The 15,568-nt window shown below is 38.9% G+C and overlaps 2 protein-coding genes across 2 annotated transcripts in view; both read right to left on the bottom strand.

Moving 5' to 3' along the window:
- The window catches only part of tmem38b (transmembrane protein 38B), a 47,642-nt gene that overhangs the window by 15,086 nt on the left and 16,988 nt on the right, over positions 1-15,568 (bottom strand). The window contains exon 2 of the mRNA XM_007230611.4: positions 4,191-4,347. Coding sequence (XP_007230673.2) covers positions 4,191-4,347 — 157 coding nt within the window. The remainder of the gene's footprint in view (positions 1-4,190; positions 4,348-15,568) is intronic.
- LOC125782400 (zinc finger BED domain-containing protein 4-like) lies at positions 13,531-14,857 on the bottom strand. The gene is made up of 2 exons (XM_049466312.1): positions 14,137-14,857; positions 13,531-13,988 (listed from the first exon to the last, which is right to left on the bottom strand). The coding sequence occupies exons 1-2, from the start codon at positions 14,839-14,841 to the stop codon at positions 13,551-13,553; spliced, it is 1,143 nt and encodes a 380-aa protein (XP_049322269.1). The 5' UTR covers positions 14,842-14,857; the 3' UTR covers positions 13,531-13,550.

Raw genomic sequence — 15,568 nt, 5'->3', positions numbered from 1 at the left:
ACATTATGACCACCTCCTTGTTTCTACACCCACTATACAGACTGTAACTCAGTATCTGTTACTCTGCATATATTATTTTCCTCCTTTCACCCTGTTCTTTAATGATCAGGACCCCACCGATTCAAGCACTGCAGTGACACTGATTGGCACTGATTGAAAAGAACGCCTTGCACTGCTGTGGGTCCTTGTGTGTGTGTGTAATAATCTGGGGTGTACACACGTTGAGCATTGCCAAGATAGCAATGAACATATGACAGTTGACAGTTGTCTAGGTTGATTTCAGTCAGTGGTGCACCTGTCGGTGTCAAATGCGTAGTGTTGCTAGTTTTCTGAGCAAGACACAGTTTGACGATGATGGAGTGATTAGCGCTTAGTGATGAGTGAATACCAGGAGAGACAAAAATATTGTGTAGTCTGAGCCTGGCATAACCCACCACCACCAAGCCAGTGTATGTAAATATCCCTGTAAAATGTAAAATACACACAGGTGTGTAAATTTCCTAAATTCCTAACTTTCCTTCAGGATAAATTAAGTATCTGCCTGCCTGCCTGCCTGGAAATGTGTTCTCTGGAATGATGGTGATTAATTTATCATATTTTTCGCACTATAAGGCTCACCAGATTATAAGGCGCACTATCAATAAATGTCTAAGTTCTGGTCTATTTTCATATATAAGGCGCACTGGATTATAAGGCGCATTATGCGACACAGGGGGTCTTGCCGCTGGATGGTGGTGGATGGGTGGCTAACTTAGATAAGTAAAGCTAAGCTAAGTAAACAAACCAGTGCTGGATGTAAATCTACACAGATTTCTCTCCTGAAAACTGTTTATTTGTGTGAGTAAAGCACTTCTGTTTAATTACAGTAAGCTTAGATTTCCAGATTTTCACTATAGCTAAGTGTGGCAGCATTAGCATTAGTGGCTAACCGCTATTAAATGCCGCCCAACAATTTTAGTTAGTGGTTTGTCCCACACAGCTTGTTTTACCACAATAAACACGCAGGGTACGGTCCGATATGCTTGCCTCTGATTAGCGAAAGAGATAGCACTTACCGCAGTTAGCGGCTAATGCTAATACTGCTCCAGCAGAGCTAGCCGGGGTTAGCAGCAGACTACAAGCTGATAATACTCACCTCTGAACAGCAAAAGAGCTAGAGCTTAGCACGGCTTAAGCTAATACTAAACTGAAACTCCTTTATAATGCTGGCTTTACCGCTCCTTACAAGCTGACTGGTATAATTTATACATAAGGCGCACCAGATTTAAAGGCGCACTGAAATTTTTTGGGAAAATTAAAGGATTTTAAGTGCACCTTATAGTTGGGAAGTATCCTTGAGAGAACATGAGATTGATCAGAGAACATCCAGAATCCTGACCTTAAAAATGCTTTTGCAATTAAACCCCTATATCAATGGTTTCTACTCCAAAATGTATTAAAATATCTTCCCTTGACAGAAAAGACTTTGTTACTCCAACAAAAGTAGGAAGAATAAACTCTGAGAAAGGATTATTTTATGAACAGGGTCCCAATAGTTTTGTCCATATTATGTAAATTGAATCTGCATGTGTTCTGCCCGAATTTGTCTAGTTCCAGAACATGATGACAACACAGTGCTGCATTCCAGATCATCTGTAATAACTACACACACACACACACACACACACACACACACACACACACTGGAGCACGACTAATTTCTTAATTGGCCATCTCCGTCTCTCAGTGCAGTGAAACTGGTCATTTAATTGTCCATTAGCATAATTTTGCAGCGATGCCTATTAATTATCGGAAGCACTCACGCAAGCGTGTGTGACATGACGACAAAACAGCGTAATTTTTCCATTTTTGGGGATTGTGAGAAAGCCAGTTTTAATATGCCAAATATGCCAATACTGATATATATAAAGAATATAGACTACATGCATTTCTACAGACTGGATGAAGGTGCACTGTAATTTACAGTCCACTGGGGGGCAGTACAGCACCACACATCACAGCATCTAGAAACCTTTACCATGTAACCCAGAAACTCCTTTCTGGAGAAGTTTAGAGCTGAGGCCTGGCCTTCACCTTCTTGCTTAAACCAAAACTACATCTTAACAGACCTGATTTCTCTGCTTCCATGAAATCCAGCTGGAATCTTCCAAGAATGGTTCCAAAGTTCCTCATAACTTTACACACTGAACAGTATCTGTGTTTACTGAAAAACAGTTCAGTAAACACTTCCTTTATATTCTCTATTCAACATCAATACAGGTGGAGGCTTCAAACCAGCACAGTTATGAGGTTTTTATGGTTCTATGTGGTCCTAGAGCTTTGCACATGTGTCAAGTAATGAAAAAACAAATACTTTGTCGCTTTGCGTAAATAGAAATGTTGGTAATCTGTACTTTACTGATGTAATTATGTTTTAAACTACTTTTTACTTCTACTCCTTACATTTTCACACAATTATCTGAACTTTCTACTCCTTACATTTTAAACATAGCCTCATAACCCTAACCAGATAAATCTCTCCACCCAGATTTATATGCAATTATCTATTACACATGCATGTCACTCCCACACTCCAGCAAAAACATAGAAGATGTATGTAGCCTATTATGAGGATGATCCGTGCAGAGATTCAAGAACTCCAGACAAACGTCCAACTAAGCTTTTTTAATATGTTTACATTCTACTAAAATACATTCATTTTTAATAGGCATATATGCAGCTGAATCAGAAAGCCTAGTGCAGCCCCAATTTATCAACATTAACATTTTAATATAACATTAAAGACATTATGGCTTTTAGAGAAATGTGTTTTGGGGAGGGGGGGTGTTGTAGTGCACTATAGACTTTGTTATCAATGTCATTTTCCCCTTACATTACTTTTACTTTTATACTATAAGTAGTGTTGAAACCAGTAGAAATGTTGGTAATCTGTACTTCACTGGTGTAATTATGTTTTAAACGACTTTTTTAACTCTACTCCTTACATTTTTACTTGAGTAAAAAGCTTGAGTTGATGCTTCAACTTCTACCGAAGTTTTTTAAACCTAGTATCTATACTTTTACCTGGGTAATGAATGCAAATACTTTTTTTAAGCGCCTTTAGAGCTGTGCTGTCTATGGATATATACACTGCCTGGCCAAAAAAAAGTCACCATCAAAAAAAAGGTCACACACTCTAATATTATACACTAGGCAGTGTATAAATGTGTCCAGGGTTATTAGATTTGCTTTAAAAATTACATTTGGTGCAGATGCCTTTTGAAAATAATTTTCTGATTACTTACCCTTTCAATTAAAGAAATGGAAAATGTACATATTATAATATATAATTATAAATTATATAACATATTTACACAAAACCATCCTGTGTCTTCAAAAAATACAAAAAGGCTTCAAGTCTTCATGAAAAATACATTATCACATTTTTCCTACATTTATCCTACATTTCCAACACTAAAACTTTTAGTAATGGATATTTAAAGGGAAAATAAAAGAATCAATATAAGATGATTACAATGGGATTTTAGTTTATTTAAATATGTCTGTTTACTGTATAATTTCAGGTTTGACAAATCTGTGGACATGGCTGGGATGGGTTACAGGATGATAGGCAAGCCATTGTCAGAATTGTCAGAAGCCAACAACTTTTGGTGCAGTTATTAAAAATAAAGGAAACACAGAATGACTGTCAATCTTCTCCAGTCTGGACCACCATGCAAGCTCTCACCTTGTGAGGTAAAGATGATTTTGAGAAAGGTCAGGAATCGGCCCTTCTGGGACAAGGTGACTGAATTGTATTAAAGGGAGGATGGATGGGGTCATGTATCACACCATTTTGGCCAACAACTTTGTTCAATTAGTAAGAGCAATGGAGAATGGCCTCCAGGCCTGAACCAAATAGAAAATATTTAAAAGGAGCTGAAACACAATGCTGCACAATGACAGCCCCGAGACCTAAAAGATCTGAAGAATATCTCTATGGAGGAGTGGGCCAAAAATCTTCGCTGCAGTGTGTGCAAACATGATCAAGCACTATAGGACAGGCCTGACCTCTGTAATTGCAAACAAAGCTTTCTGTACCAAATTTACCAAGTTCTGTTTTTCTTTTGTTTCAAATGCTGATTTCATTCAATAAAATGCAATTGAATTATACAAATAATTGTATAAAGAAACAAAGAAAAGTTACCCACCACATGAGCGAGGCAAGCAGGACGTTGGTGCTGTTGGCCAGTGGAGCGACTGGGGCCTCCGCCAGGATGATGCCGGACAGTATGGCTCCTCCGAAGCAGTACAGCATGGAGCTGAACCAGCAGGCAAACGGGCTCCTCCGAGATACCTCCAGCGCTCCTGTACAACAACAACAAACACAAATACAAGAGTAAAAGGTCAAATAATGCTCTCTGGATTGCTAAAAGCTGTCATTTACTCATGTCCCAGACAGATATTAAAATGATTACAGGTGTGTTTTGATTTAAGACTGGATTTCGCCACAAGAGAACATAAAAGTTCTTCCCCTACTACCCTATAAAAAGGGTCTGGGGCCTCTTGGTGAGAGGTTTCCCAGGAATGTCTCCTCCAGGTTGCAACACTTTATGTCGGTTGGCATATTTGGCAACTTTAATGTGTGCAGAATGCCATATGATCTTGTATCCAGACAAGAAGTAGCCTCTCATATTTTATTTATAAAACTGTCATCATTAAACTGCATAAACTGTATGAACCAAATATGCATAGAACTTTAATGTAAACTATGATTTTGAATGTCTGCAGTAAGGTCATGACCACACTAATAAATGTGTGGGTTTTGCTGAAATATAAAAAAATCTCATCATATCATGTGACTTCCTTTTATAAGAAAACCTGAGTAAATCAGTTTTTATCAGAAAAGTGTGTATTAGTCTGTACTAAGGAAAATCAGCTTATCTCTCTCACACAACACACACACACACACACACACTGAAAGTCAGGCAGCATCTGTACTGTTACATCATGATCATGGGACCATTTATAAATGATGAAAGCAGATGATAACAGAACATTTTCTCAGCACTGCAGAGCTCAGATCAACAGTATTATACACAGCAAATTCATTTTAGAATTGACTTGTAAAATACAAGTCTTTGTGAGTTTAATCAGCTTATTATTATGAGTGCACATATGTGAGCACTGACTCTGAATAGGGCTTAAAGTAACACTAATCTGAGTAGTAACGTTTTTCATGAGTTAAAACACTTATCCCATCCAAAGCAAATTACAAGTATGCATAATGAGCAGACAATTCCATTACATTGACAAATGAATTCACCACAGTTACACAATTGCAGTTCTTAGACAGCATGATGTCACACCTCACAGCAGTAAAGAAAATGGTAACTTGCTCTTACAGCCCACAATGCTGCAGCTAGACAGTCGACAAGTATATCAAATATAACAGAATATAACATTTTGTAATTGAATTCAACATTTTTGTATTAGTACTATAGTTATAACCCCTAAATTGCAATGAAAAAAATATATTGGTCTGTTAATAATGACATTTTCAAACAAGGTAAAGTTAAACACATTATGAAAAAAGAGTTTTATTAATGAACTATCACTTTAATGTGAGTTTCAAGCTGTTAATCAGAGTCTGCAGAGTAAAGTTCAGTAACACAAGCCTTCAAAAGGGCAAGCTATCTCTCTCCTTCTCTCATTTTCTCTCTTTGTTTATGTAGGTCTTTTTGCTCAGACTTTGTTCTGTAGATAGTAGCAGATCTATTACAGCTTGTGACAGCTTGTGACAACATGTGACTCATCTCAGAACAGTTGATAGAGCTTTAGCACCAGCTGTGTTAATGATTATTAATTTGTGAGTTTGGGTTTGGGGATTAAGGCTAGTGGGGATTAGTGGGTAATCAGACTCATGGCTCAAAGTTCTGGACGGAGCTTGAGATTCATTTAAACCATTTTTTATTTACTGGTCAAAAATACATTTTAGCCTACGTTTATGCTGTAAAACAGCAATCATGGGGCTCTGAGTGGTCCAGTGGGTTAAGCGCTGCCACTATGATCAGGAGATCGCTGGTTAGAATCCTGTTCATGTAGCTTGCCATCGGCTACCGGAACCCTAAAGGAGCCTGTGCACTTTCTGGGTGGGTAGATGGTGCTCTCTCCCTACATCACTCCAAAGGGTGATGTCTAACAGCACAGGGCGTCTGTGAGCTGATGTATCAGAACCTAGTTGCTGTGCTTTCCTCCGAGTGCGCTTTGATGTTACTCAGTAATGCTGAATCAGCAGCAGTTTGAAAAGAGGTGGTGGCTAACTTTACACGTATCGGAGGAGGCATGTTTTAGTCTTCACCCTCCTGGTGTTGGGGCATCGCTAGTGATAGGGAGAGTCCTAATGAGTGGGTTGGGTAATTGGCCTTGTAAATTGGGGAGAACATACGGAAATTTGAAATAAATGAAAAAAAACCCAGCAAATATGAATGAGCTTAGCCTATGCGTCAATTATTTTACACAGAATAAAACTTATTGAATTAGCTTTCCTCACAGGAGCCTGGTGTGAAGCGTGATGTGCGGAGAGAAAACACGAGGATTAAATGACGTACCTGTCTACTGGAGGACCTACAGAGACCTGAAACATCACCAAAAGCAGCATTAATGAACTATGTGAGCTCAGGAGAATCAATCACACACAGCCTCAGGCTAAAAACACACACTTAGAAACTTAGCATTAGCAGACTACATCAAAAGAGGCCTACAGAAACTACAGAACAAACAAACTGAAACATGGCCAAAGGCCAAAAAGAAATACTAATTGCCATTTTTTCCAGGTTTTGCCATTTTTTTTTACCATTTAAGACAAGACAAAGCACAATACAGTGGTACTCTATTCATGAATTTACGGGTGGGCGGGGCTTAGAAGAAGGCATCCCCCTTCTCCATTGGTCAGCTGGTTTTGGAATGACGGGTTTCCTGAACCCTCATCTGAGACGCTTTTCCTAACACGGGAGTGAACAGGTTCCAGTGCACAACAGCAGCAGCAGCAGATACTTTTTCCAGTTAAATTCATACAAACATTATGTTTAACGTTACATTTATTCTCTACGCAAGTGTTTCACTCCATTAAAAAGCTCACATTAGTGAGGTGTAGTAAATATCCATGCGCAAAGTAAGTAACGAACTAACTAACTTATTAGCTCACTGACTAAGTAACTAACTAACAAACTAGCTCACTAACTATTTAACTCACTAGTTTACTGACTAGCAAACTCACTAGTTCACTGACTAGGTAACTAATTAACTCACTAGCTCATTAACTAGCAAACTCCCCAGTTCACTGACTAGGTAAACTAACTAACACACTAGCTCACTAATTAGCTAACACACAAGTTCACTGACTAGGTAACTAATTAACTCATTATCTCATTAACTAGCAAACTCACTAGTTCACTGACTAGGTAACTAATTAACTCATTATCCCATTAACTAGTAAACTCACTAGTTCACTGACTAGGTAAACTAACTAACTCACTAGCTCACTAACTAACTAACTCACTAGTTCACTGACTACGTAACTAATTAACTCATTATCTCATTAACTAGCAAACTCACTAGTTCACTGACTAGGTAAACTAACTAACTCAATAACTAGCTAACTGACTAGTTCACTGACTAGCAAACTCACTAGTTCACTGACTAGCTAACTCACTAGTTCACTGACTAGCAAACTCACTAGTTCACTGACTAGCTAACTCACTAGTTCACTGACTAGCTAACTCACTAGTTCACTGACTAGGTAAACTAACTAACTCACTAGCTCACTAACTAGCTAACTCACTAGTTCACTGACTAGATAACTCACTAGTTCACTGACTAGGTAAACTAACTAACACACTAGCTCACTAACTAGCTAACTCCCTAGTTCACTGACTAGCAAACTCACTAGTTCACTGACTAGGTAAATAATTTACGCACTAGCTCACTAACTAGCTAACTCACTAGTTCACTGACTAGGTAAACTAACTCACTAGCTCATTAACTAGCTAACCTACTAGTTCACTGACTAGCAAATTCACTAGTTTACTGACCAAGTAATTTACTAGCTCACTAACTAGCTAACTCACTAGTTCACTGACCAGCAAACTCACTAGTTCACTGACTAGGCAAACTAACTAACGCACTAGCTCACTAACTAGCTAACTCACTAGTTCACTGACTAGCAAACTCACTAGTTCACTGACTACGTAAACTAACTAATGCACTAGCTCACTTACTAGATAACTCACTAGTTCACTGACTAGCTAACTCACTAGTTCACTGACTAGGTAAACTAACTAACGCACTAGCTCACTTACTAGAAAACTCACTAGTTCACTGACTAGGTAAACTAACTAACACACTAGCTCACTTACTAGATAACTCACTAGTTCACTGACTAGGTAAACTAACTAACTCACTAGCTCACTAACTAGCTAACTCACTAGTTCACTGACTAGCTAACTCACTAGTTCACTGACTAGGTAAACTAACTAACAAGCTGACCAATGGAGATTTAAGGGGAACGTTTCTTCTAAGCCCCGCCCACCCGTGAAAAGTGTGCCAAAACTCAGAAGCAAAAGACTGAAGCAGAATCAATGGAGAGATTTCAGAAGCAAAAGTCTTTAGCAGAAAAACCCCAAAAATCACAGAAAATTCACAAAAAATAATTTTCAAATAACTGCAAAGGATAATGAAGTAACCAAGTATATTTAATATTATATGTTTGCTGCGTATACATTTTTTCTCTTTTGAATTTGCATCAAACTATTTTTTCTCTTGATTCTTAAAATTTTGATTGTGGATTTTATTTTTTTGTGTAAAACGTTTGGCACAAAATTCTCTCCAAAGAGGAGAAACCTGAGGTAAACATCAAGCAAATAAAAGGATCTAGGCACCCCAGTAAGCCCATTAACCCAGTCATCCTTACATAGAGTGGTTGCACTGGAACCTGGAATCTGGTTTATTTATCTGATTACTGTGACAACAAAAGTGTTTACACAGTCTGTTTACACTGGCTGTTTATGCAGGCGGATCACGCAGCCGGTTCACCCCGAGGCAGTACTGATTATGCAGCAAAACACTATAATCACTTTAAACTGGAGCGACCATTCATCATCACACCATAATACCCACACTGTTCATTATCAAATCCCACAGGTGTAAACACTGCAGGTCCACTCTTACTGCTCAGCTGCAATACAAGCTAAAATATAACTAAGCCTCTGATATATGGCGCAGTGGCATAAACCCAAATCTATGGTTATATTACTTCTGTTTCTATAATCATTTTACATTCCTTTTCATAGTTACATTTATAATCATTTCCATTATTGCTACACTGATCAATGAACTGTGATCTATAGCTTCTCTCCCTAATGTGCGCTTTTGTAAAGGAGAAACTTAAAGATAGCTAAAAAAAAAAGAGAACAAAACAGTAAGAATGCTCCTAAATTAGAATACTGTCAGTGAAATCACATTTGGGGCCTATTTTGACAATCTTTAGGACAGCCATCAATTGTGAAGTTTGTTTTGACAGATCTGATAGCTGAAAAATCGACTTGTATACTGTCAGGGGGCATCCCTAACAAGCAGACAATGAACAGAGAAAAAGAAATTGGAACATTAAGAGCTCAAGACTTTTTAGCCCCTATCCTACACCCTGCGTAAGGCATGTCACGATGCTCATTGCTACCTTACACCCCATCAACAGCCTATCTCCATGCCTTGCGCCTGCATCGTTTAAATAGTGAAGATGCTTAAGAATATATCTAAGCTGATGGGCGTGGTGGTCTGGACGTGAGGTGTGTGTTAGGTATATTTAATTAGTATTGCTATCTTGGCAACAGAAAAGACAGGTGTGCCACTGACCCTGACAACAGTCATCTGTGAGAAACTTATTGGTATGCATACTCTAGTTCGAATCCTGTTCATGTAGCTTGCCATCGGAGCCCTAAGAGAGCACAATTGGCTTTGCTCTCTCTGGATGGGTAGATGGCGCTCTCTCCCCACATCACTCCAAAGGGTGATATCAATCAGCACAAGGTGTCTGTAAACTGATGTATCCAAACCAAGTTGCTGCACTTTCTTACTTGACAGCTCATAAAGAGGCGGTGGTTGACTTCACATGTATCGGAGGAGGCATGTGCTAGTCTTTACCCTCCTGGTGTTGGGGAATCACTAGTGATGTGATAGTCATAATGAGTGGGTTGGGTATTTGGCCGTGTAAATTATGGAGACAATGGGATAAAAAAACCTTAAACAGAATAGAAAATAAAATAACATTGCTGTTTCTGTAAATGACCTGAAACAGCGTCAATGTGAACGTGAATGTGCTGGTCAGTTTTCTCTGCTGAGAAGCGCAGAAGCTCTACACTGTTAAAATAGCAATCCACCAAAGTCTGCATCTGGCTCTTAACGGAGAAATCCTGTGAGAAATGAACTTGGATGTATTGAAACATGATAACGAGTATGACATTTAAAACCAGGGAACTAAGAAGTTGAAAGTGCACAACTAGTTTGTGGGGCTTTGAGAACTACCTGGAGGTACTGCGTGTATTAACAGTCTTATTAAATTAACCATCTATGCTAGGGATTTATTTGCATGGGAAATGCTATGCCCCTATCACTAGCATTGTAAGCCTGTTTAGCATCCGCTAAAAGCTCTGTATTTCAGAAAACTGGTGGTGAACGGAAGTGGGTTATTCTATAAAAGTTCAAACTCGTTATCATGTTTCACTAAGTCTATTTCTCTACGGAATTCTCCTTTAAAGGCAATGGCGGGTAACATTCTGATTGGTTTATTTAACATTACAGCCCAAACACACCCAGGATTAATTAATGAATAAAATGAATACATCCTTTTGCACATTATGAGCGGCACAAGTGGTATATTTTGCGTCCACACAATACCAAACACACACTGACACGCTACCTTAATCAAGCTATCTGGTTGATGGTTCACCCATGATCTCTAAAATAGGGCCCTCTATATTTTTTATAGTGTCACATCTGTGTTTTCATATAAAAGAGACTTTAGAGTGAAGTTAAAGGTCGCCTTCTGCTAAAATCCATTTTTCTTCTTCTTTGTAAAACACTTTGGGTCTCTCTGAGTTGTATATGCCTCCTTTGTCTGCAGTAGCTAGTAAAAGAAAAGCCTCAGAAAAACGAGTCGATCAGGAAAGGCTCAGAAGTCTACCAGTCAACCAGTGAGTTCATGGCCTCGCCCACCTTGGCTCAGTACTGCCCACAGGTGGAGCTTATAGCTCTGTTCACTCTATTTACAGCTCTGTTTACAACAGTTAGTTAGGGTTAGGTATCTTGTGTAAGTAACTGCAGGTTTAAATTGTATCTCCGGTGGATTCCGCATTTTACCTTAAACATACACTAGCAAAATGAAGAACGGTTTGACAAGGTAGCAGGTAGGCATTCTCTGAAATATCAAAACAATATCAAGCAGTAAAACAAGAAACAAGAGGATCTTTTAGAAGAGCAGCATTTCTAAACCCCATCAGACTGTAAGAAACCTCATGTATCCCAGCACTGGCTTTCTCTAAATGCACGCAGTGACCTCGCAGCCGACTTCCTGTACAGTAACTCTTGCATGCTGTTGACTTCCTGTGTGTTAACCGAGCTCTGCAGTGAAGAAAATGCTGCTGCTGTGTTTAGTACATAAGAAACTGGCTCCTATAAGGGTGTATGAGTGTTCTGTATAATGAGAATGTTTAAGGCAATAATTCCCATCAGGAAAATCCTTTCATTTCTACATTTATCCATTCCTTTTTCACACACACACAGAACAGCATTCACAAAGCTGTGCAGCCTCGACAGATACTCTCAATTACACAAACTAAAAGCGTATGCTGGCTCACAGACCACATACTTGGGTAAGGAATAGGTAGCATCATAATGCCATAACGCTACCATTCAGCCCATGGCAGACTTAGCTTAGTTTTCGTAAGTTTTTGTTTGTTATTTTGACATCAAGCATACCCTAAAGCCATTGTGTGATTTCTTTGTACATATATGTGCTTGGCCATATTTTTAATACACCATTACTAAAACCTATCTGTCTGTATGGTCATTTGATTTACATTTTGCCTCCTAGACCTTTTAATCAGTCGTGGGTCTTTCTTAAGTTTGAAATAAATGGGGGTCACAACACTTTAATAAAGTTCATAGGTTAGTAGTAACAAAGTTAATAAGGTTAAACATATCATCTGAGTGGAACATGGACTATGTAGGTTCCAGGTGGGTAAAGGCTCTGAGTTGGTTTGTCTGTTTTTTTTTCTGGGACCCAAATGGGTTTTTCAAATGGGCTCCATAATTACAGTCCAACTTAATCTCATGTGGGTCCAATTTAGCTACAACCCTGATAGGGACCATGTTTAAACCTCTCCTAGTGCTATTACTAGGGCTGGCCCGAATAGCGTTTTTTGAGCTCCGGATATTCGGCACTGATTCGAAGCGAATATTCGAAGCTTCGTTTTCAAAAAAAGACTGATTAAAAAAGGATTAAAATACGAAAAAATGTCGGGAATAAAAGGTATTGACAAAATATAAAGAAAAAGAAAAGCATGACCTTATGTAGAAACAAAGAATAGTAATTTTATTTTACTATTAAAAAGTAACAAAACATTAAATTAAATATACTTATAATTTAATATATATATTCAGAATTATGTTAATTAACACTGTAACAGCATAGCGATAAATCGGTAAATTAGGCTACAAGAATGATGTCTGAATAACTTTCCTCTAATCTGATCTAATTTAACATAGTTTAAGAATATAAAATACTTTCTGGACAAACGAATTTTTTTGTTTTAAGTATAACCCAAGTACTAAAACACAGCTATTCACAGGGCCGGGTTGCGCAGGGCGGATTAGCCGCCGCGGACACTGGGCCGGCTTGCACAGCGGAGATGTGGTGTGGGGGACTTAGTCATTCACTGGGCCGATGTGCGCAGCGAAAAAATCGGGGGGGAAACACAAAAAAGACATGAGACGCGGGGAGAAACATTCTGTAAAGAACAAACTTTTAATAGCTTCAAAAGAAATCAATATTAAATTATTATAGATTACAGGGAAGCTTAAACAAACGCCAAATTTAATAACGGAGCACACACATTAAAAATACCTTAAACATAGCAATGCAACCTCCTTGAACACTGCAAATAAAAATAATTATTTTACGAAATGAAATTATTAAGCCATCTAATAAGAGTATTGCTGCTAAAATAGATTGCAAATATATATATATATAAATATATATATATTATAATTGCAATAAAAATAAAAAATGTAAATACTTTGACTAACAAAGTGTAATAAATGTAACAAAACAGCACACGTCCCACCATTAACATAGTAACACAGAAAAGAACACTTTAAAAACAAAACACTGAGTGTAGGAAATTTAACAAAATAGCAAGTCGCGCCGTTAAATAACAGGAAAGCCTAAAAAAGAACTTTAAATTAACATTTTAAATACAAAAACAGTAACACTACGTAAGTACGTATACGTATAACTACACCTTCTTCATGTTGTGTGCAAGAAACACAAGTTTGTTCACATTTTCTGGTAAAAGTGAGCTTCGTGTCTTGTTAACTATGTAGCCGGCCTTGGAAAAAATACGCTCCGACGGGGTCGATGTGGCCGGTACGCAAAGGCAGTATTTAGCTGCGAAAGCTAGTTTGGGGTAGCGGTTGCTGTTTTGTTTCCACCATGTGAGTGGACCAGACTGGACTTTTGTTGTGTCCTTTAAATACTGCTCCATCTCTTTCGCTGCACTGGATTCATTGTGCTCTTCCTCTTCTTCATCAGACTGCATCAGCATTGAAATCTCCTGCTGTCTCCGTTTCTTGTGTGGTGGTGCTTCGGGCTCCTCTTCTCCTCCTGCTGCCTGCTCTTTTTCCTCCCCTGGAACAGCCTGTTGCTGGTGCAGATGTTCAGCCAGATGGACAACCTTAACCAAATAGCATTTTATTAGTAAAATCTGCCTGCACTCTATAGTGTATAATAGTATATATTGTACTTTATTTGAATTTTATTTTAGCGTAATATTCTAGTACATATTTAAGAATAGCAATGTATTTAATTTTAAAAAGCCTAACCTCCGTGTAGACGAGGTTCCTCATGTCATTTTGAAGGAATTTTAAATGTTTGAATCGTTGGTCCAGTGCTGAAGAAAGGAGGTAGATGCTCTTGGGCTCCATAGTCAAAAGCTGCCATCGGTTGTCGATCTCCGTGATGAGGGTCTTTTTCATTTCTCTGATGGCTGGGGTTTCGTCCTCCTCCTCGAGTGACAGGTGGCGTTTCTTCAGGTTAAAGAGCATTGGCACAGCTGAGGACAATGACACGTTCTCCTCCTGTGAGAGCACCTCCGTGAGCGTGATTAGGGGCCTAAGTACTTCTACTAAATCTTGTGCCAGTTTCCACTGCTCGGTTGACAGATCCAGGGTGCGATCACCTTTCTTCGTAATGCTGGGATCTGACAAAACAGCCGTCACCGGCCATCGTTGCTCCAACAGCCGGTCAAGCATTTCACATGTGGAGTTCCAACGAGTAGCGATGTCTTGTGTAAGACTGTGCTCAACAACATTTTGCTGCTTTTGTTTATCTTTTAGGGCAATTGTAGCTTTCGCACTTTTTTTGAAGTGTCCCACTAGATTCCTAGCAGCCGAAATTGTGCGTCGTATTCTGTCCTGTTTTAGAGCACTGTTTATGCATAGCTGTAGTGTGTGTCCTGAGCAGAAAACTCCTTGAACGTTGCCCCATTTTTCTGGTTCCTTCTTCAGAGTTTCCGTGCTCAGCTTCATATTGCTAGCGTTGTCGTGAACAACTGCTACTTGCTTATAATTTGGAATAGCGAAGGACTCCGCCACTTCTCCAAGCAGTTGCGCTATATGGACGCCCGTATGGCTCACCTCCATTGCTTTGGTTGCCAATACAAAGTTACAAAGTTCCCACTCCTGATTTATAAAGTGACATGTGACTGACATGTAAGCTTCCATGTTCAACGAGGTCCAAATGTCTGTTGTTAAACTTAATGCAGAGGAGTTTTCAATAAGAGCTGAAACTTGATCTTGGAGATCGCTGTACTTCAGAGACAAGGCCTGTGAAATACTGGAGCGTTTGGGGAGAACGTAACCGGGCTCCATCTTTTTCATTAATTGTTTGAAGCCTTCGCCTTCGACTACGTTAATGGGTCTCATATCTAGTGCAATGAACTCTACTATAGCATCTGTTATCTCTTTCTTTCTTTTCTCTGTTATTGCTTTCTGGAACTGGAGGCTTTGCTGTGTCGTTTTGTCGGTTGAAGATGTCGATGGCTGCGAAGCCATACAGACGGTATGCACCTATACAGATGGAAGCTGTTAATAGACTGGGCTTTTTTTTTGTGATTTAGCACCTAGTGTTGCCACATTACCCCTTACATTTTATTATATAAATCAGTTTCGAAGTGCCTGCAAGTTATTATCATGTATAACATTACTGTTAATGTCAGACATAAGCAGCTTCGTCATGGCAAAACAGGGCAGACAC

This window comes from Astyanax mexicanus, chromosome 17 (assembly GCF_023375975.1).
Source record: "Astyanax mexicanus isolate ESR-SI-001 chromosome 17, AstMex3_surface, whole genome shotgun sequence".
NCBI classification, from domain to species: Eukaryota; Metazoa; Chordata; class Actinopteri; order Characiformes; family Acestrorhamphidae; genus Astyanax; species Astyanax mexicanus.
Note: the sequence above shows the minus strand (reverse complement) of the source record. Positions and strands in the feature narration are given on the sequence as shown.